The following is a 21,914-nucleotide window of genomic DNA, read 5'->3' on the forward strand; positions in this document are numbered from 1 at the left end:
GGAATAGAGTGTGTCCCGACATGTCAGGCCAATAGATGTTCAATGTGGTGGCCAACATTTGCTGCACACAATTGCAATCTCTGGCGTAATGAATGTCGTACACGCCACAGTACATCTGGTGTAACGTCGCCACAGGCTGCCACAATACGTTGTTTCATATCCTCTGTGGTTGTAGGCACATCACGGTACACATTCTCCTTTAACGTACCCCACAGAAAGAAGTCCAGAGGTGTAAGATCAGGAGAATGGGCTGGCCAATTTATGCGTCCCCCACGTCCTATGAAACGCCCATCGAACGTGCACCTCACCGCTCATGGTAATGTACATGTGCGTCAGTGAAAAAAAAACAATAAAAAGGTGTTAGCACATGGACGTAATGTGTTGTTCCAGTCTCTTCTGTACCTAAGGTCCATCACCATACCCTTTGGATCCATACATAATTCGGTGCTCTCCGGTACACACGATCGAACAGCGGAGGAGTGGTACTCAAGCATCAACTTTAGGTTACAGTATCTCCAGATGTAATTAACATTTTACAATGCAACAAACAGCACTGATTACGTATTTGTTTATATGTTCAGATGTGCGAACAAAACTAACAGGGTTGCATTTAAAAAAACGTAGGTTTGTGCATTTTTTTTATGGTTTGTATTAACCAATTACACTAGCCCCTCTCCTCACGTTCGGTCTGTGGAATCGAATCGTCAGTATTTGATGTGGTTTACGATATATATCCAGCGGTAATGTTAGGTGACTCTCCCTGTATATGGTCTACATCCTCAGCGAGGATCGGATTTTGGAATTTAGTGAGCAGCCCTTTCCACTTAGTGCGCCATCTATCTGCAAGTGTGTCCCACTTCAAACTTTCTATGAGATTTGTAATGCTCTCGCGATGGCTAAATGCACCAGTGATGAATCTTGCCACTCTTCTTTGTACCTTCTCAATCTCTTGAATCAGACTCAACTGGTAAGTGTTCCATACAGACAAACAATACTCTAAGACTGGATCAATTAATGTATTGTAAACTATTTCCTTTTTTGAAGGACTGCGTCACTTCATTATTCTACCAATAATCCGCAATCTAGAGTTTGCCTGGCCCGTTATCTGTGTAATCTGATCATTCCATTTGAGATCATTTCGAATAGTCCCACCCAGATACTTGACGGATGTTACCACTTCCAAAGACTGGGCATTTATTTTGTACTCGTACATTAATGGGGATTTTCGCCTCGTTATACGCAATAGGTTACACTTACTAATATTGAGAGATAACTGCCAGTCATTACACCACACGTTTATTTTCTGCAAATCATTGATTTGTTGACAACTTTCGTGTGATACTACTTTCCTGTAGACTACAGCATGATCAGCAAACAGTCTTAAGGCCACTGTCAATACCATCAACCAGATCGTTTATGTAAATCGTAAAAAGCAGCGGACCTATTACACTGCGCTGGGGCACACGTGAAGTTACTCTTGTTTATGTTGAAGTTACCCTGTGCAGGACGACATACTGCTCTCTATCAGAAAACTTTCTATCCAGCCACGTATGTCATCGGATAGGCTGTAAGTGTGCACTTTTTGCAGCAAGCGACAGTGCGGAACTGAGTCGAACGCCTTTCGAAATTCGAGAAACGTGCCATCAACCTGGGAGCCAGTATCTAGAGCCTGTTGTATATCATGCACAAAGAGGGCCAGCTGTGTCTCGCATGACCGCTGTTTCCTAAAACCGTACTGGTTTCTGCAGATGAGCTTCTCAGAGTGTAGAAAGGTTATGATGTCTGAACACAAAATATGTTCCATGATTCTACAACAAATATATGTCAGTGAAATTGGCCGGTAATTATGTGCATCTGATTTTCTACCCTTTTTATAGATTGCTATGACCTGGTCCTTCTTCCAGTCCCGTGGAACTTCCCACTGTTCCAATGTTCTGTGATAGGTGATGGATAAGAATGGTGCTATATTTGTAGCATAGTCAACATAAAATCTTCCGGGGATACCGGCTGGGCCAAATGCATTCCTGGTGTCTAAGGATCTTGACTGTTTTACAATCCCATATACACCAAACACAATGTCAGCCATCCTTGTGTGTGTTCGATAACTGAAAGGGGGAATGTACTGCAACCCACATTTGCACTTGATATTGTAGGTACCCGGCGTATGCAGGCACAGCTGACCTTTGGTTAAGTCAAGTATGTCCTTAACTTTTCACTTCATGTGGAATACTGTCCTTATTTGGAGCTTTCTTTAAATATTCTTGCGATCATGGATCTCGATGGTCCAGCATAGAGCAAGAACACCCACATTTTATTTTATCCTCTTCTGGTTTGTCCTCCCGCCTCTTTTCTGTACGTGAGGCGCACCTTGTTTGTGTCTCATTCTAGCCATTTTGGCAGAAAGTTTCACGCAGATGCTGCTATTCCTTCAGTGAGCACTTCCTGTCACGGGTAGCCCTGGTTCTCTGTACGGAGGTGTTTGGTACTGAGCTACATTGCACTGGATGGTGGCAACTCCGAGTATTATGATATAAGTCCATGTTGTGCATCTTCTTCCTGTAGACTGAGTGTCCCAATGTATTGTCCAGATTTTCCTCGATCAAAATTTCCGAGAAGTGTAGGCATTAGTCCGCTTCTACCTCTATGGTAAACTTGATGCTGACATGTTCAAAAATAATTCAGGCTTGTAGCTGGTCATCGTAAACTTCATTGCACGATATTTCAGCTGGAAAACTGCCAGCCATCTTCAGGTGAGCCGAACGAGGACTGACGAAGATGTTCTCCGCTCAGTCTTATATAGTCCGCTCATAGCACTGCCGCACATGCGTTGCAGTCGCAGAGACAGAAGGGCCACACTGCCCAGTGACAGCGCCCTCGCTGGTGGAACTGCAGTACTCAGCTGCTGTCGGTATTACCGCTGGCCACAGCTATCGAAGTCTTCTGGCATCTTCGTCTCGAGCAAATTTCGGGGATGACGAGATTCCATGCGTTATTCAATTGGTAACCGCTGTCACGGTTCATTAGATTTCCCGCAATGCATATTTCAACAGATTCTTTGATAATGGAGTCCCAAAAAGTTGTTGCTGTGGCCAAAATTGAAGTTTAGTCATACTCCATTGAATGTCCGTTAGAAATACAATATTCCACAGCTGCAGACTTACTGGGTTGCAGTAGGCGAGTGCAATGTTGATGTTCTGTACAACGCTTTTCCACTGTACGCGTTGTCTGTCCTATATAGGCCATACCACATTGACACGGTATTTTATAAATTCTCGCCTTCCGCAGTAACAAATTGTCCTTCACTGATCCCCTAAAATTTGAAATCTTGGAAGGTGGACGAAAAACCTCTTTCACATGAAAATTATTAAGAATCATTGCTATCTTCCATACCACATTGACACGGTATTTTATAAATTCTCGCCTTCCGCAGTAACAAATTGTCCTTCACTGATCCCCTAAAATTTGAAATCTTGGAAGGTGGACGAAAAACCTCTTTCACATGAAAATTATTAAGAATCATTGCTATCTTGAAGGAGATATTTCCAACGAAGGGAAGAAAAGCTAGGGACTTGGCTGACGCGCTCTTCTCTTTATCCATTTCCCGGTTCCTGGCTCTGGTTGAGAAGGCCCTGTTAATTTCCTGGGTCGAGTATCCGTTGTCTCTGAACACCGCCATGCAGCCACACTACAGAAGTGTCACCTACATATCACTCGGTCTACAGGAAGAAGCTCACAGACCTACAGACATCCAGTGCAGCATAACTCAATACTAAACACATTAGTGCAAAGAGCCAGGTCCATCTGCAACAGGAAGATCTTGCTGCAGGAGTTGCAGCATTTGCGGGAAACTTTCCACAAAAAGGGCTTCGAAAAGATGCAAATACAACATGTTGTACATACAGACAAGAGGCTAAAGGAAAAACCAGAAGAAGACAAAGTAAAACGTGTGGCATTCATGCTGTATGCTGGGCCACTGACAGCTGAAATGCAGGAATATTTTAAAAAGCACCAAATAAAGACAGTTTTCCACGTGACATGAAAAGTTGAGGACATACTTGGCTCGACCAGAGATCAGATCTGCAGTATCAATGTATCTGACAGCGCTATATGGAGCACATCAGGACCGTACGAATGATGTTGTTCTTGTGGTCTTCAGTCCTGATACTGGTTTGATGCGGCTCTCCATGCTACTCTATCCTGTGCAAGCTTCTTCATCTCCCAGTACCTACTGCAGCTTACATCCTTCTGAATCTGCTTAGTGTATTCATCTCTTGGTCTCCCTCTACGATTTTTACCCTCCACGCTGCCCTCCAATGCTAAATTTGTGATCCCTTGATGCCTCAGAACATGTCCTACCAACCGGTCCCTTCTACTAGTCAAGTTGTGACACAAACTCCTCTTCTCCCCAATTCTATTCAATACCTCCTCATTAGTTATGTGATCTACCCATCTAATCTTCAGCATTCTTCTGTAGCAACACATTTCGAAAGCTTCTATTCTCTTCTTGTCCAAACTAGTTATCGTCCACGTTTCACTTCCATACAAGGCTACACTCCATACAAATACTTTCAGAAACGACTTCATGACACTTAAATCTATACTCGATGTTAACAAATTTCTCTTCTTCAGAAACGCTTTCCTTGCCATTGCCAGTCTACATTTTATATCCTCTCTACTTTGACCATCATCAGTTATTTTGCTCCCCAAATAGCAAAACTCATTTACTACTTTAAGTGTCTCATTTCCTAATCTAATTCCCTCAGCATCACCCGACTTAATTTGACTACATTCCATTATCCTTGTTTTGCTTTTGTTGATGTTCATCTTATATCCTCCTCTCAAGACACTGTCCATTCCGTTCAACTGGTCTTCCAAGTCATTTGCTGTCTCTGACAGAACTACAATGTCATCGGTGAACCTCAAAGTTTTTATTTCTTCTCCATCGATTTTAATTCCTACTCCAAATTTTTCTTTTGTTTCCTTTTCTGCTTGCTCAATATAAAGATTGAATAACACCGGGGAGAGGCTACAACCCTGTCTCACTCCCTTCCCAACTACTGCTTCCCTTTCATGCCCCTCGACTCTTATAACTGCCATCTGGTTTCTGTACAAATTGTAAATAGCCTTTCCTCCCTGTATTTTACCCCTGCCACCTTTAGAATTTGAAAGAGAGTATTCCAGTCAACAATGTAGGAATAGGACAAACAAACAAGTTGGTGGTAGCAGAATGTAACATCAGTGAGAGATATGCCTTCAAATTTGGAAAAAAAAGAAGGTATGAAGAAACTATGCAGTGCTAACCATTTCTGGGACTCAGTTATCAAAGAGGAAATGGAAATAAGTCTGCTCGACAATCTAGTAAATAGCGATAGCAGATTCCAGCTTAGTGCAGCACAGGATTCTGCAGCTGAGACAGTATGCCATGAATGCTCTGTTCTGAAGGCAGTGGCATCTGCAGTCATATTGTACGGCAACTGGGACCCGACACCCGTGCCAGGGCTACGATCCCCCATGACCGGTTGCTTCGCTTTCCTCCACCGCCTACATGGCACCACCCTCCGGAGACACGTCGTTGGCCCACCTGCAGAAGTGTACAGCGATCGAGCAGCTATATAGGTACGTAGAATACAGCATCCCACCGATTCAGTTGTAGATGACGGGTACGAAACTCAACAAAATGTTGTGAAAAGACAACGCTGCCATTTGACTGATTACCCGAGAAGATTTCATCACTGGAATATGCTGAGAATGCCTGCATTCACCCATTTCCATTCATGGCACACATCATATAAAAAAACGCACATTTTACGTTGACCAGGGTAATTTTCTGGATTTAATGCAGCTGGTAGGTACGGTGTGCTGCAAAAGTCTCTCCGCAGTGCCGTACGATTGTTAGCCGTGCGTGCCGTATGCCGCAGTGGATATACCAAAATGAAACTCACTGAAATACAATTTATTAATTTATTGAATATTCATTTTTACTTACAAATTTTCACTTCCCCTTCCCTGCCTCCTCCAGATTGCTGCTTCTGTTCCGTGTGACAGTTGCATTCCGGTCCGAGCTGCCGGAGATGACAGTTGTGCGCATGAAGTGCACTTGCTTGTGTGAATAAATGAGTATGTGTTTCTTTTCCTGATGAAGCTTTTAGCTGAAAGCTAATGTATAAGTGCCTTTTTGTTTTGCATGTTTGCAACTTAACATCTCATCTTTATGGTAAGTGGCAATCTGTCCTTTCCTTATATTGTTGATATTCCGGCCTGGAGTTTCCACTGTTCAATTAAAGAAGCTGGTAGAAGATTGTATTGAAAACAATAAATACTTTCTATAAAAATTTAGAATATGAGGTTCGTGACTAGATTACAACATTTACAAACGGGGGGCATGAAGTAACCTCCCATTGGTATTGCTAGGATTAACCAATACCTGCCACTGGGCAACTTGAAATAGAGCAATTCTCGTGAATGTTTGCCACCCCTCACCTAGTGAGCTCTTCCCTTTTGTAAAAATTGCTCAATTTTGTGTTGTCTAGCAATGTGAAAGAGTGGGGATTAAAACAAAAACCTCATGTGTTATTACAATATAGCCTTTCTTCCAGGACTGCTCCTCCAGTAGGATATGCAAAAGAGCTTCTGTGAAGTTTGGAAGGTAGGAGATGACGAGTTGTAGGGACTGACCGAGGGTTGTGCCTGGATAGCTCAGTTGGTAGGGCACTTGCCTGCAAAGCACTAAGGTCCCAGGTTCAAGTCCTGGTCCAGCACATAGTTTTAATCTACTAGCAAATTTCAAAATGGTGCCGACTGCAGCGGACAGTGAAGGATTCGTTCAAGACACTCACAGCCAGATGGATGCCTAAGATGTAGTGCTGTTGCCAATTTGTTATGTTGTTTTCACCTCAAATTTATTGTACATTTTAAATTTATATGAGCTTTTGGATATGATTATTGATGAGTATGATGATGGTTATATTAATAATGAAATACTGGAAAGTGTGTACAGGTAACCATTCACTGGATAGGTTAGGTACTTAGCCCCTACCACATCTGAACATAACTGAGCTTTCAGACAGTGCCGTCTTTTAGTGTTAACTAACAAAAAAAAAAAAAAAAACACAAACTGCCTACACTGTTTCGGCCAATATAGGTTGTGTGTGTGTGTGTGTGTGTGTGTGTGTGTGTGTGTGTGTGTGTGTGTGTCATTTTGCTCATTACTGCTGAAGGAAGACAGTACATGGTGTGTGTGTGTGTGTGTGTGTGTGTGTGTGTGTGTGTGTGTGTGTGTGTGTGTGTGTGTGTCATTTTGCTCATTACTGCTGAAGGAAGACAGTACATGGTCCAAAAGTGCTGTTACATACACAGTGTTGGTTGAGTGTGGTGAGAGCTACAATTCAACTATTCAGTGAGTGGTTACCTTTACGACTGCCATTAATAATGATGATGGTAATTTTGTGGATGTTAGGAACAGCTTCGCAATTATAATACACAACTGTACTTATTATTTTATTCAGATAATCTGTTTTGGTTGAATTCATACCACCATTGGGCCACAAAACCTGTCCACTGTATATTCCACGGTTGCAATGATTGCTCATTTGGAATCTTCTATTTTGGTACAACATGTTCTCTGCATTGCAATGTAAACTGTCTGTCTGAAAAGTTCCGAGACTGATTTCATTCCTGGCACATACATCAGAGCCATAACTATGGCGACAGCTTGAAGTAACAACTGTAAACAGTATATGTGCGTTTGACCGGTCATTTGTGAGCAGCTAGTGTTAACTAGTGGACATGTGGCTGTAGTGAGTCAGTGTTGTCTCAAATCACAGTGGAGCAACATCTCTAAATCAAGTGTTAAAGAGATTCTTAAAAATGTTTTGAAGAAGAGAAAAGTGTGTGCAACATTTGCCCCACACGCTTTGACTCCGAAACAAAAACAATGCGAGTACACCTGCCAAAATTTGGTTAAGTGCAAAATGTGGGCAGTTGTTTTCTGGAAAAATCATCTTAGGCCATGAAACTTAGTGTTATCAGTACCAACCTACTCCAAAGTGACAAAGTGCAGAAATTCGCATGAAGGGTCAGTGCTTTGACGACATAGGGCACCTGTCTCAATGTGACATACTTGTTGAACACCATCCCAAAGGAGGACTTTTCTCGCAGTTTCACATGGTTGTATGAATATACTGTGCATTATACTCAAGTGGGGAAGACATTATAGGGAACTTGAAGTATTAAAATCATTATCTTAACATTTCTTTAATTTTTTAAATCCAATTTGGACATATGGGATGAATGCAATGCAGAGGTCATGTTAGTTATGACATATGCCATACTGGAACACTTCAAAATTACCACTCATTGCAACTGTGGAGTACACAGTTGAATACATTTCATGAACTTTAGGTAGTCTGAATAATTGTGACCGTGTATTATATGATGCAGTTCTTAAAATTCATGAAAGTTGTCTGACACCGCCCACACAAGATATTTCTCATAATTTTCTGATTCTGCTAGTCTAATTGTGTGTGGCAGGTATGGCAAGCGACAGATGGACAACCGGAATTTCTATGGAGGTCTGCTACATGTCTGTTATGCTCCAGAGTTTGAAACGGTGGCGGAGACGAGAGAAAAACTGGCTCAGCGGAGGCGGGATGTAGCGAAGAGGCTCAAGCAGTATGGAGGTAACAGTAGTCACCAATGCTGATTGTTATTTATTAAATTAATACCTAACATGTTTAAGTGGAACAGGCTCCTGGACTCATCGTGTGCAGAAAGGGAATTAAAAAGAAAGTGTGTTGTTGTTTTTGTTGTTGTTTTTGATCCAAAGACCTGTTTGCTGCAACTCTCCATGCTATTCTATCATGTAAAAGCTCCTTAATCTCTGCATAAATACCACAATTTGCATCCTGTGCTGTAGCTACACCCTCAAGCTGAAACTTTTTGATTGTCCCTTACAGTAATGTGTTGTTTGGGTTCACAAAATATAGCTACTATTTCAACTGAGGACTGTAGTTTAAGGTAGTTCAACAATTACTGACTTTAAATATGGAAGCTTTTCCTTTAGCAATTTCAAAAATTAATTATGGGAAATCTGTGCTTTTGGTATAAATCCAGATAACAGGGACTTCAGTAGGAGCTATTTCAGTAAATAATGCCATAGCTCTTCCTTTTGAAGACAATTAAAGATTTGTTTTTTTATTTATGCTAGTCACCAGTACACCAGCCCAGATGATTTTACTGAACACCCTTGCGACCTAAGGTTTCAGGAGGACGACGGTTCAATCCCGTCTCCAGCCATCCTGATTTAGGTTTTCCGTGATTTCCCTGAATCATTTCAGGCAAATGCCGGGATGGTTCCTTTGAAAGGGCACGGTCGATTTCCTTCCCAATCCTTCCCTAACTCGAGCTTGCGCTCCGTCTCTAATGACCTCGTTGTCGACGGGACGTTAAACACTAACCTAACCTAACCTAACCTAAGGTTTAGATGTTTATAAATTCCAGACAAAAATAAAATACGCATCTTGAGGACTAATTTGCCACTGCACTCGATCACATTTCAGACATTCAAAATAAAAAATAAATCCCACTTCTGGTATTGGCTCTGACTAACCTATGTTGCCACTAATTATGCAAAAATCTGTAACATTTCTATCCTCAGCGAACAAATATTATTTTCATAGCCTGTAAAATATTCTTTCAATTTACTCTGACAATAATTAAAGAAAACAGTGAAATGATACACTTCCGACCTGCACATTAGCAGATCATAAATGTCTGCCTAAGCAGGAACTAAGAAAATAATAGTACTTTTTGAACCATTACAGTTTTAACAATAAGCAGCCACCATTGTCAGAGAATTCTGTCAGGGACCAGCGTGCATATTGTTTGTAATTTTTGTATTCTCTGACAAACTGATGCAAATCTCCCATGTATTTTCCAGTCTGGCAACTGCTCATTGCCAGAGCGGCTGAAAGGTGATTGTGCCAGGATTGGACTCAAAATTAAAGTGATTGTTTTTGCTTTTCAGTAAGTCTCTTCTCCAATCCAGATTTTCAAAAACAACCACTTTGTAATTTACATCAGAGTCGAACTACTACTATTTTTATTTCTCCGATTGCTGCAGCTTCACTTTCTAACATTTTCAGCACTGAAGTCCACATGAATAGTGATTCAGTGAAAGTTCTGGAAGAGATCTGTTCATTCATTCATTTTTCAGCAGCTTTAGGTTAATGTGGAAGTTATTGAAGTATATAGGGGTGTACTGCTCTTGAAGTCCTCGTTTTCACTTTGTGTGGCCTTTTTATTCACGTGCAGCATCTGCTGTGAAGTAAGGATTTCTGTTGTCAGGCTCCATCTGGTGCATATTGCTCAAGGAGTACCTCAAACAAATAATATACAAAGCTTTCTTTCTTTGGGCTACTCTTGTCTGATTTATTTATTATTTAAATTATAATAAAATTACTTGTATACTCACTTGCTCATTTATAGACGACAAGTGAACAGAAAATTTCACTCCTCTAATGTTTATGAGAAATTTTCCAAATTTAATTCAGATGAATTCTGTACCATCACACTGCACTCTCTAGGAATGCCCAGTTCATACATTACAAATTCGTGAACACACCAAAGAAGAATTTGTATATATAAACGATTACCTGTTGGTGCTGCACGAACACTACGTCGTATCTGCCATGGTGCATATCATTTCTTACTCGGGCTGAGACGCCTGTTCGCAAAGCAGTATTTATACTTTATTCTCACACATTCTAGTCTTCACATTACCAGTTGATTGCATATTCAATTCTTGTTAGAAGCAACTACTCTTTCTTATATTTATTATAAAATTAAAATATTATTAAGATATACTTGATCATAATTTTTTTTAATAAAAGTAACATCTTGTATAGGTATGTTGATAACTAGTTAAAAATTGGTAGAAAAGTAAGAAGTATTACGGTATATTAATAATTTTTACTTATGGACCGTCTAACAGCAACTGAATAAAACACAATTTTAGTGCCATACGCATTTCGCCTTTTTTCTGCAAGGCATCATCAGTGGCAGGTTGCATGGACAATTTCCTACATATTACGCTCCTGTTGCATTTTTGGTGTTGTTCTTCTTCTTATGAATGCCAATTTGCGGTTTTTTTCGCCATTCCACAACACTATGCACAGAACGCTTTTTTTTTAAAGCAATGTTTAAGTAAAAATTATTAATATACCGTAATATTACACGCAACTGAGGAAGACAGGACTACAAAAGTTGAAGTAAGAAGTGCTTTACTATTAAATGACGAAATAATACTGTCCTCTGCTTATTCATAATGTCTAGAAATAAAACATAACAACAAAACAATCAATTATTGACAAAATTGTTATTTAATTGTATCTAAAAACAAAGAAGATGTGACTTACCAAACGAAAGCGTTGGCAGGTTGATAGACACACAAACATACACACAAAATTCTAGCTTTCGCAACCAATGGTTGCTTCATTACGAAAGAGGGAAGGAGAGGGAAAGACGAAAGGATGTGGGTTTTAAGGGAGAGGGTAAGGAGTCATTCCAATCCCGGGAGCGGAAAGACTCACCTTAGGGGGAAAAAAGGACAGGTATACACTCGCATGTGTGTGTATGCGAGTGTATACCTGTCCTTTTTTCCCCCTAAGGTGAGTCTTTCCGCTCCCGGGATTGGAATGACTCCTTACCCTCTCCCTTAAAACCCACATCCTTTCGTCTTTCCCTCTCCTTCCCTCTTTCGTAATGAAGCAACCATTGGTTGCGGAAGCTAGAATTTTGTGTGTATGTTTGTGTGTCTATCAACCTGCCAGCGCTTTCGTTTGGTAAGTCACATCTTCTTTCTTTTTAGATATATTTTTCCCACGTGGAATGTTTCCCTCTATTATATTCTTATTATTTAATTGGATAGATAAAAAATCTATTCACTAATCGGCAGCAGAACATACGCATAAAAGATTTTTATGGTTGGCAAGCTTTCAGAGCCAGTGGCTCCTTCTTCAGGCAGAAGGATTGAAGGGGTAGGAAGAAGGGTGATAAGTATGGTAAGTCTCCCCTGACCCGCGGTCCTGGGTGACTTTTGTATCCCATTTCCTAGACCTCTCCAGTCCTTCTCCATCAACCCTGCCTGAAAAAGGAGCCGGCTCCGAAAGCTTGCCAATTACAAAAATCTTTTATGTGTGTATTCTGCCACTGCTTGGTGAGTAGATATTTTATCTATCCAGTTAAATAATTTTGTCTAGAAATAAAACAGTAACCTTTTCACAGTTTGATATTTCATATTGATTTACCATATCTTAATTTATTATCAATCATTTGGCCCAGGGCGGTCTAATGGGTAGAGCACAACACTCTGGAACTGAGGGTGCCTGCTTCAATCCCAGGTAGAGGCACAGCTTTTTACTCTTCCAGTTATGTCAGGATGATCCCAGGTCCCTTCACCCTGCTGTCAAATATAGGCAGCAGAGAACTTTCCCGTGTGTAAAGGGCAGCAGGAACAAGAGACTTGCCACCCCTCCCCCTCCTCGTGTTGTGGTGGATCGGAGGACCACACTCTACCTGAACCGGCCACAGGCTTGCGCCACAGACTTTACCAATAATCACATTGTCATCCAGTTAGTAACTAGAAAGTAAAAGTTTTATTTTTAAAAAAATATGATTTCAGCTTGCTTATAAATGTTCATTTTGTTTTGTTGTTGTGGTCGTCAGTCCGAAGAGTGGTTTGATGCAGCTCTCGGTGCTACTCCAGCCTGTGCAAGCCTCTTCATCTCCGAGTACCTACTGCATGCTACATCTTTCTAAATCTGCTTACTATATTCACCTCTCAGTCTCCCTCTACGATTTTTACCCCATACACTTCCCTCCAATACTAAATTGGTGATCCCTTGATGTCTCAGAATGCGTCCTATCAACCGACCCTTTCTTTTGGTCAAGTTGTGCCACAAATTTCTTGACTCTCCAATTCTATTCAGTAATTTCCCTAATATTCAGCATTCTTCTGTAGCACCACATTTCGAAAACTTCCATTCTCTTTTTATCTTAACTGTTTACCATCCATGTTTCACTTCCATACATGGTTGCACTCCAGACAAGTACCTTTAGAAAAGATTCCCTAAAACTTAAATCTATATTTGATGTTAACAAATCTCTCTTCTTCAGAAATGCTTTCCTTGCCGTTGCCACTCTATATGTTATATCCTCTCTAGTTCTAGTATTTTGGTGCCCAATATCAAAATTTGTCAGCTATTTTAAGTGTCTCACTTCCTAATCTAATTATCTCAGTGACATCTGATTTAATTAGACTACATTCCGTTACCCTCATTTTGCTTTTGTTGATGCTCATCTTGTATCCTCCTTTCAAGACACTGTCCATCCTGTTTGACTGCTCTTGCAAGTCCCTTGCTGTCTCTGACTGAATTGCAATGTCATTGGCAAACCTCAACGTTTTTATTTCTTCTCTCTGAAATTGAACACCTGTTCCAAATTTTTCTTCGATTTCCTGTACAGCATATTCAATGTACATATTGAAATAACATTGGCAATAGGTTTACAACACTGCCCTTTCAACCGCTACCTCCCTTTCGTGCCCTTCAACTCTTATAACTGCCATCTGGTTTCTGTACAAGTTGTCAGTAGCCCTTCGCTCCCTGCATTTTACCCACTGCCACCTTCAGAATTTCAAAGAGAATATTCCAGTCAACATTGTCGAAGATACTATAAATATCGGTTGACTTTTCCTTAACCTATGTTTTAAGATAAGTTGTAGGGGTCAGTATTGCCTACATTTCCTATATTTCTTCAGAATCCACACTGCTCTTCCCCGAGGTTGGCTTCTACAAGTTTTTCCATTGTTCTCCTGTAAAGAATTTGTGTTAGTATTTTGCAATGTCAAGTAAAAAAAGCAGATTCTACTTGGAACTGAATGTTCGGCCTCATGGTTTGAAGATGATAATACAGGGCTATTACAAATGATTGAAGCGATTTCATAAATTCACTGTAGCTCCATTCATTGACATATGATCACGACACACTACAGATACGTAGAAAAACTCCTAAAGTTTTGTTCGGCTGAAGCCGCACTTCAGGTTTCTGCCGTCAGAGCGCTCGAGAGCGCAGTGAGACAAAATGGCAACAGGAGCCGAGAAAGCGTATGTCGTGCTTGAAATGCACTCACATCAGTCAGTCATAACAGTGGAACGACACTTCAGGACAAAGTTCGACAAAGATCCACCAACTGCTAACTCCATTCGGCGATGGTATGCGCAGTTTAAAGCTTCTGGATGCCTCTGTAAGGGGAAATCGACGGGTAGGCCTGCAGTGAGCGAAGAAACGGTTGAACGCGTGCGGGCAAGTTTCACGCGTAGCCCGCGGAAAATTGGCTCATGCCACAACTGGAGGCCGACAGCGCCGACTTCATCTTTCAACAGGATGGTGCTCCACCGCACTTCCATCATGATGTTCGGCATTTCTTAAACAGGAGATTGGAAAACCGATGGATCGGTCGTGGTGGAGATCATGATCAGCAATTCATGTCATGGCTTCCACGCTCTCCCGACTTAACCCCATGCGATTTTTTTTTTGTGGGGTTATGTGAAAGATTCAGTGTTTAAACCTCCTCTACCAAGAAACGTGCCAGAACTGCGAGCTCGCATCAATGATGCTTTCGAACTCATGGATGGGGACATGCTGCGCCGAGTGTGGGAGGAACTTGATTATCGGCCTGATGTCTGCCGAATCACTAAAGGGGCACATATCGAACATTTGTGAATGCCTAAAAAAACTTTTTGAGTTTTTGTATGTGTGTGCAAAGCATTTTGAAAATATCTCAAATAATTAAGTTATTGTAGAGCTGTGAAATCGCTTCAATCATTTGTAATAACCCTGTACTATGGATGGTTATGTTAAAGCTCAAATTGTTTTATGGTTTGTAAACTGCTTACAAAAACATAGTGACCACACTGTGTTTCAAATCTGTGGTGCTCTGCAGGGTTGTTTGTTTATCCATTGTGGCCATTGATGCGGTTGAATGTCGATATCAAGTGCATACTCACCAGTCGCAGCAGTTATTGTTGTGGCTGCACCTTCAAACAGCAGTGGTTCGGGACGTACATTGTGGCAAGTCAGTGCTGTGTTAGGTGTCATAATGGCAGGTTAGGGCACCAGATGTGGAATGGCATTCACCACGACAATAAATCGTTTGTGCAGTAGCCCTCTTGCGGAAGGACATGTGCAGCTAGAGTGCCTGGGGCTGCCTCAACCAGTAATGTACAGGTGGTGGTAGAAATATCAACAACACCACACAGTCAAACACTGACATGGGTCAGGATGAAAATGGAAAACAACACTAGGTGAGGACCAGTTTGTTCAACTACAGGCGCTCAGAAACTGACATGGCACGGCTAGAGACCTATGAGGTCCGCTAATTAATGCACGAACTGTCCAAAATAGACTAAGGGAAGATCGGCTCCATTCCTGGAGGCTCTTTACAATTCCACAGTTGAACCCCCAACACTGAAGAGGCCATGTGCAGTTGGCACAAGAGCATATCAACTAGCAGATCTGACACTGGGGACAGCAAGGTGAATGTAATTTGCACTGCAATGTACAGGAGACAGTTGCTTACAGTTGTGGATAGTGATAGTTTGGTGAGAAATATTCTGGAATCGTAAAAGTGATCTCTGGGGTGATTGGCAGCTGTGCGTTACATTGCAGAAGTTCTGGAGAACCGTATACTACCCATCGCAAAACTTATTGGCAGCAGTAGAACAGTTGATTCGGCTCATCCGTGACTCCTTACAGCAGCTGCAACACCAAGGAGGTGATCTTTTGCTGGGTACCTGGTCAGATCAGGATACAGGGAAACAATGTGGCCACCAAAGTGGCCAAGGAAGCATGTCAGAATGACGATGTCCGTCAGCGTCCCATCCCATTGCGTGTCGTCACCTCAATTTCTGGCAGATGCATCGTGTGTCAGTGGGAGACTGAATGAGTAAAGTTGACAGAAAACAAACTACAGTCGCTCAAATTGACCACACAGGTGTGGCAGACTTCACGTCAGCCTCACTGCTGGAAGGAGGTTCTGCTTACCAGGCTGTGCATCAGACGTAGCCCTTTAACCACAGCTTCCTCCTCCGGCGGGAGGATCCACCACGATGTGAGGCTTGTGGCGCGCCATTTTCGGTTCAGCATATTTTGTCAATGTGTGTCTTATATACTGACCTCAGAGAAACCCTCAGTCTTGATGGAGAACTGCCCACCATCTTCACTGATACTGATTCCAGTGTTACAAGATTGGTAACAGTTTGTGAACTGTCAGGCCTCATCCGTAATCCGTAAATTGGTGGGGAACCAAGGCAGACTTTAATGCTTTATGAACTGCTCTGCATGCGGGGACAGCCTTCATCCCTACCCGTGAGTTTGGCATGTTGACTTTTCATCAGGTGCTGATGACCGTGATGTTGAACGCCCCTTGCCTAAAATCATCACCGTCATCAATACTGGCAACATTTCACATTATTGTATGATGCAGCCACTGCACATTCCACTAAGGACATCAGGGAGTTCCTAGAAGCTACTAGAATTCGTGTAAAGGACTGACTTGTGTGTAGCCCAGGCCTCGGTTACGTCGAGCATCTGTGAGATCGACTCGGTAGGCATATCCAGAATCGACTACAGCAATCCCGCACACTCCGGGAGCTGACGGCAGCATTATCGGACGAACAGAGAGCCGTCCCCCGGAATGTAATCCGCAGGTGTGTTGCTTTGATACGAGCCAGAGGTGGAAATGCAGAGTACTGAAATGCGACAAGAGTATAGTTTTATTTTCATCCAAGTGTCATTATTTTCATTTTGGAATACGTTTTCTGTTGCGACAACAAAGCATTCATTTCTGGTTTTGTTTTGTTCATTTTTCATTTCTGTACAACTAAATGAACATGTTTAATTTCTGTATAATCTAAGTGTGTGTAATAAAGGCACAGAAAGTATCACAACATAATGTAAGTTTGATACTTTTTTTGAGAACCCTGTACATGACAGCACTTGGAAATTTTCAATTTTTTCTCTTTTTAATGTTTTTAGTAAGTTCGTTCTACTGCTTTACAAAATCGATGTCTGAGCACTGATCTCAGCCCGATAGGTACGAATAAACTCAAAGATGGTCAGTGTGTAAGGTTTCCTCATTTAGTATTGCCGCCTACAGTGGGTATCTATAGTGACTCAAGGATGCAGCTCCTCATTACCACAACAGCTGCCATTTCTGGTCACAAGAGATGGAGTACGTATGTCACATGGACAGCACCACTCGCACAGATTTAAGGCCGGCTGGCCAACCGGCAGTCGCTTGTTGTGTGCTGTGCACTCAGTATCTTGTCATATCACTATATGTGCAATGACCGTGCTTTTGTTCTGGACTGTCTGGTTTTTGTTATTGATATGCTAGGGTCATTTAGAAACAAATGAATCAGCGGCTGTGAAATGGAAACCAATGCAGGTATTGTAATGCCATTGTCCACAGAAGGTGGACAATGGCATATGTTTTCTATAAGACCATTTAGGTTCCAAACTTGCCGCTAGAGGGTCAAGGACACACACACACACACACACACACACACACACATTACATTACAGCAGAGTAAGCACAACTTGCGTCAACCGTCCACTGCACTCAATAGAGCAGGAAACAGAGAAATGGAGGCTTCCAAAGAAGAGAAAAGGTGTGTAGTGTGTTTCCTTACTACAGAAGGACAGCGGGGAACAGAAATTCATCGAAGAATGGCACAAGTGTACGGAGAGCACTGAATGTGTCCATAGCATTCGGACACACAGTTCTGCAACGTCAACAGCATCTCCGTCGACTGTACCCGGCACGCTACTCACAGGGAGACGAGAGACAGCACTGTTAAACCTCCGACAACCGCATTGCTTGGTGATACCGTCATTCCATCATTCGATGTCTGCAACAAGCGGTGTCACACATACACGTCACCAGAGGAAACTAAAGTGATGTGGCCTCACCACAAGTAATTCTGATTGGCCAGTGCATTCCTTTAAGCAGCCAGAATTCAGAGTTCACTCCACAGTTCGAGTGCATCTATGGACTTATAAACATTGGTGCAGAAGATTGCAGCAAGGAATATGACATTGTAGCAGCACACTGCTATTAAGTATAGGGTGTTTCAAACAGTATATACGTCTTTCAAATGCATATATGTATTAAATTGTAAGACATATGAATATGAAACTTTACAGATATATTTATGAACCTCTCAAGTTCAGATTACAGATGTTCAATATGTTCTCCATCAGTGACACAAACAATATCACATCAATACTCAAATTCCTCCCATACTCGGGCAAGCATGTTGTTCGTCACTGATGTTATGGCAGTACGGATCCGGTTCTTCAACTCTTCCAGGTTCTGTGGGAGTGGTGGAACATAAACGTTGTCTTTAACGAAACCCCACAGGAAGAAGTCAGAGGGCATGAAATCTGGTGATTGTGGAGCCCAGCTGAGACGTGCTAAGTTGCCAGCTCCCTGATGACCAATTCGACAGTTCCATAAAGTTCCATTCAGACATTGATGCACTTTGCGACTCCAGTGAGGGGGTGCCCCGTCTTGTTGAAAAATGAAGTTGTCTTTGTGCAGCCTCGGAAACAATCAGTTTTGTAAAATAGCGAATACCGCTGACCGTTAACCGTGTTTTCATCGAAGAAGAGTGGGCCATAAACAGATGATCGGGGTATCGCACAAAACACATTGACTTTGGAAAAATCTCGTACGTGTTCAATGGCTGCATGTGGGTGCTGTAGGCCCCAAATTTGAACATTGTGTTTGTTTACCTGACCACTAACATGGTAAGTCGCTTCATCATGATGCATTGTGTGAAAGCGTTGTCATTGTCAATAGCATCAAGAATCTCGTTACAAAATGCCACACGTTTGCTTTTGTCATCAGGACGCAGAGCTTGTAACAGTTGCAACTTGTATGGCTTCATAACCAACCAAATTATTGTTGTAGGCAGTTGTAACTCCCGACTGGCATCACGAGTTGATTTTGAAAGATTATGTTGGAAAGCAGTTTGAATTTGTGCAACATTTTCTTCAGGAACATGGGGGTGGCCAGGACTCTTTCCTTTACATACACATCCTATATCTAGAAACTGTCGATACCATCTGCAAATGTTCCACCCATTCAGAGGATCAATTTGGTACCTCGACCTGCAACATCTTTGCACTGTAATCACGGAATTGCACTTCACAAACTAGAGAACACAAAATTATTCCTGCTGCAGAGTAGCCATTTTAAACGTATGACGGTTACTAAGCAAAACAGAAGACAACTGACATCTAGCAGCTATTCATATAAACTAGACTGTGTATTCATTTTTCCAATAGCCAAGCCGAGGTGCAGCGATCGATATTTTGGACAAAATAATACTTTGTAATATGTATATTCTTTTTTAAACACCCTGTATTCTTAATATTCATAGACTTATGTATGTGAATCGGAATTAAGACTATTTGTTACAATCAACAACAAGAAGCTAAATTTCTAATTGTTGTTTACAGGTCCCCTAACTCTGACTTCAGAGCATTTCTGTTCAAGCTAGAGAGGGTTCTTGGTTCACTTTATAGGAAGTACCAAAAGTTAGTTATATGTGGTGACTTTTGTGTGTCATTGTGGAAGAAAAAGCTGTTGGGAAGATCTCCTAAATTCATATGATCTGATGCAGACTGTGTTTGTTCCAACCAGGGTGCAGGGGAACAGTAACACAGGCATAGACAATATTTTTATTGTTTTTCAGTACTAGATGGGCATTCTGTTAGTAAAATGGTGAATGGCCTTTTAGACCATGATGTACAAATTTTAACACTAAAAGGTATCTGCACTCAAACAAATGTCACATTTAATTACTATGTAGAAAAGCTAGTCCAACAGCAATAGAGTTTTTTAAACCTCATTAAGGAACAGGAGTGGCAGGATGTTTATAGTACTGATAACATAGATGACAAATATTTTCTCATGCTCTTTGAAAGTTGCTCTCCATTAGAATGTTCCAAACAGCGAACTAGCAGTAAAAGGCAGCCTGAGTGGCTGACTAGTGGGATAAGGATATCATGTAGAACAAAGCACGAATTATATCAAAATGTTAGAAGTAGACACAATCAACGTACAGTAGCTCATTACAAACAGTGCTGTAAGAAGCTTAAAAATGTTATTAGGAAGGCAAAGAGTGTGTTGTACGCAAATAGAATAGTTAATTCACGTAATGAAATTAAAACCATATGGTCAGTTATGAAGGAAGTGTCTGGTCAGCAGCACAAGGTCGACGATATAAAGTCAGTTCATAGTAAAAATATTTCTGTTACTGATATATCAGATATATGTACAGTATTTAACAATCATTTTCTGAGCATTGCTGGTGAATTAAATAAAAACTTAGTTTCTACATGAAATCGTATAACTCTCGTGGCAAATGCCTTTCCGAGAGTGATGTCTAAAATACTCCTCTATGATACAGATAAGGGGGAGATTGAGTCAATAATTAAATTGCTGAAGATTAAAGACTCCCATGGATATGATGGAGTGCCTAGCAGAATTTTAAAGTACTGTGCTGCATGGGTTAGCCCTGTACTTAGCCATATTTGTTGTTTTTCCTTTAGGAATGGTCAGATTCCTGAACGATTAAAGTACTCGGCTATAAAGCTGCTTTATAAAAAGGGAGAAAGGGACAATGTAGACAGTATTAGACCTATTTCTATGCAATTAGTGTTTGCTAAAGTTATTGAAAAGACTGTGTATGTAAGGATAATTGATCATTTTATTTCTCATAAATTTCTATCAGATGTACAGTTCGGTTTTAGAAGTAGTTTAACAACTGAAAATGCAATATTCTCTTTTCTCTGTGAGGTACTGGATGGGTTAAACAAAAGGTTTCAAACACTAGGCATAGTTTTTATCTAACTAAGGTGTTTGATCATGTTGAACACAAGGTATTGCTCCAGGAGTTGGACCGTTCTGGAATAGGGTGAGTAGCTCACAATTGGTTCATCTCTCACTTTAACAACAGACAGAACAAAGTCATCACTCACAGTGTTGACAATTTGACAATGGCTGTGCTGTGGGGCCTGAGTGGGGTACGGTCAAATGGGGGGGGGGGGGGGGGGGTCTGAGTGGCGTGTGGTCAAATGGGGGTGTCCCAGGGATCAGTGTTGGGGCCACTCCTGTTCCTCATTTATATAAATGATATGCCCTGTAGTATTACGGGTAACTCTAAAATATTTCTGTTTGCTGAGGACACTAGCTTGGTTGTAAAAGATGTTGTGTGCAATGTTGGCTCTGTTTCAAATAGTGCAGTTCATGACATAAGTTCATGCCTTGTAGAAAATAAACTAATGCTAAATCACAGTAAGACTCAGTTTTTACAGTTTCTAACAAACAATTCAACAAAACCTGACATTTTAATTTCATGGCATAGACATATGATTAGTGAAACTGAAGAGTTCAGATGTCTAGATGTTCAGACCGTAAACTGTCGTGGAAAGCCCACGTTCAGGATCTTGTTCAAAGACTTAATGCTGTCATTTTTACTGTTCGAACGGTATCCGAAGTAAGTGATCTTTAGACACGCAAAGTAGTATACATTGCTTATTTGCATTCGCTTATGACGTATGGTATTATATTTTGGGATAAGTCTTTCCATTCTCAAAGGATATTTTTGGCGCAGAAATGAACAGTTTGGCCAATAAGCGGTGTAAGTTCGTGAACCTCTTGTCGACCCCTGTTCATTAGTTTGGTTATTCTGATATTTACCTCTCAATATATTATTCTTTGGTGTTATTTCTTGTTGACAACATCAGCTTATTCCCAAGAATTAGCAGCTTTCACTCAGTTAATT

At 41.2% G+C, this 21,914-nt stretch overlaps 1 protein-coding gene and 1 non-coding gene across 2 annotated transcripts in view; both read left to right on the top strand.

Annotated features, from left to right (window-relative positions):
* The window catches only part of LOC126108663 (RNA-binding protein 48), an 85,471-nt gene that overhangs the window by 15,771 nt on the left and 47,786 nt on the right, over positions 1 to 21,914 (top strand). Inside the window, exon 3 of the mRNA XM_049913972.1 lies at positions 8,530 to 8,678. Within this exon, the coding sequence (XP_049769929.1) occupies positions 8,530 to 8,678 (149 nt within the window). The remainder of the gene's footprint in view (positions 1 to 8,529; positions 8,679 to 21,914) is intronic.
* On the top strand, positions 6,686 to 6,760 carry Trnac-gca (transfer RNA cysteine (anticodon GCA)). The gene has a single exon. It is a non-coding gene; the product is annotated as a tRNA-Cys (tRNA).

Source organism: Schistocerca cancellata, chromosome 11 (assembly GCF_023864275.1).
Source record: "Schistocerca cancellata isolate TAMUIC-IGC-003103 chromosome 11, iqSchCanc2.1, whole genome shotgun sequence".
Taxonomy (NCBI): domain Eukaryota; kingdom Metazoa; phylum Arthropoda; class Insecta; order Orthoptera; family Acrididae; genus Schistocerca; species Schistocerca cancellata.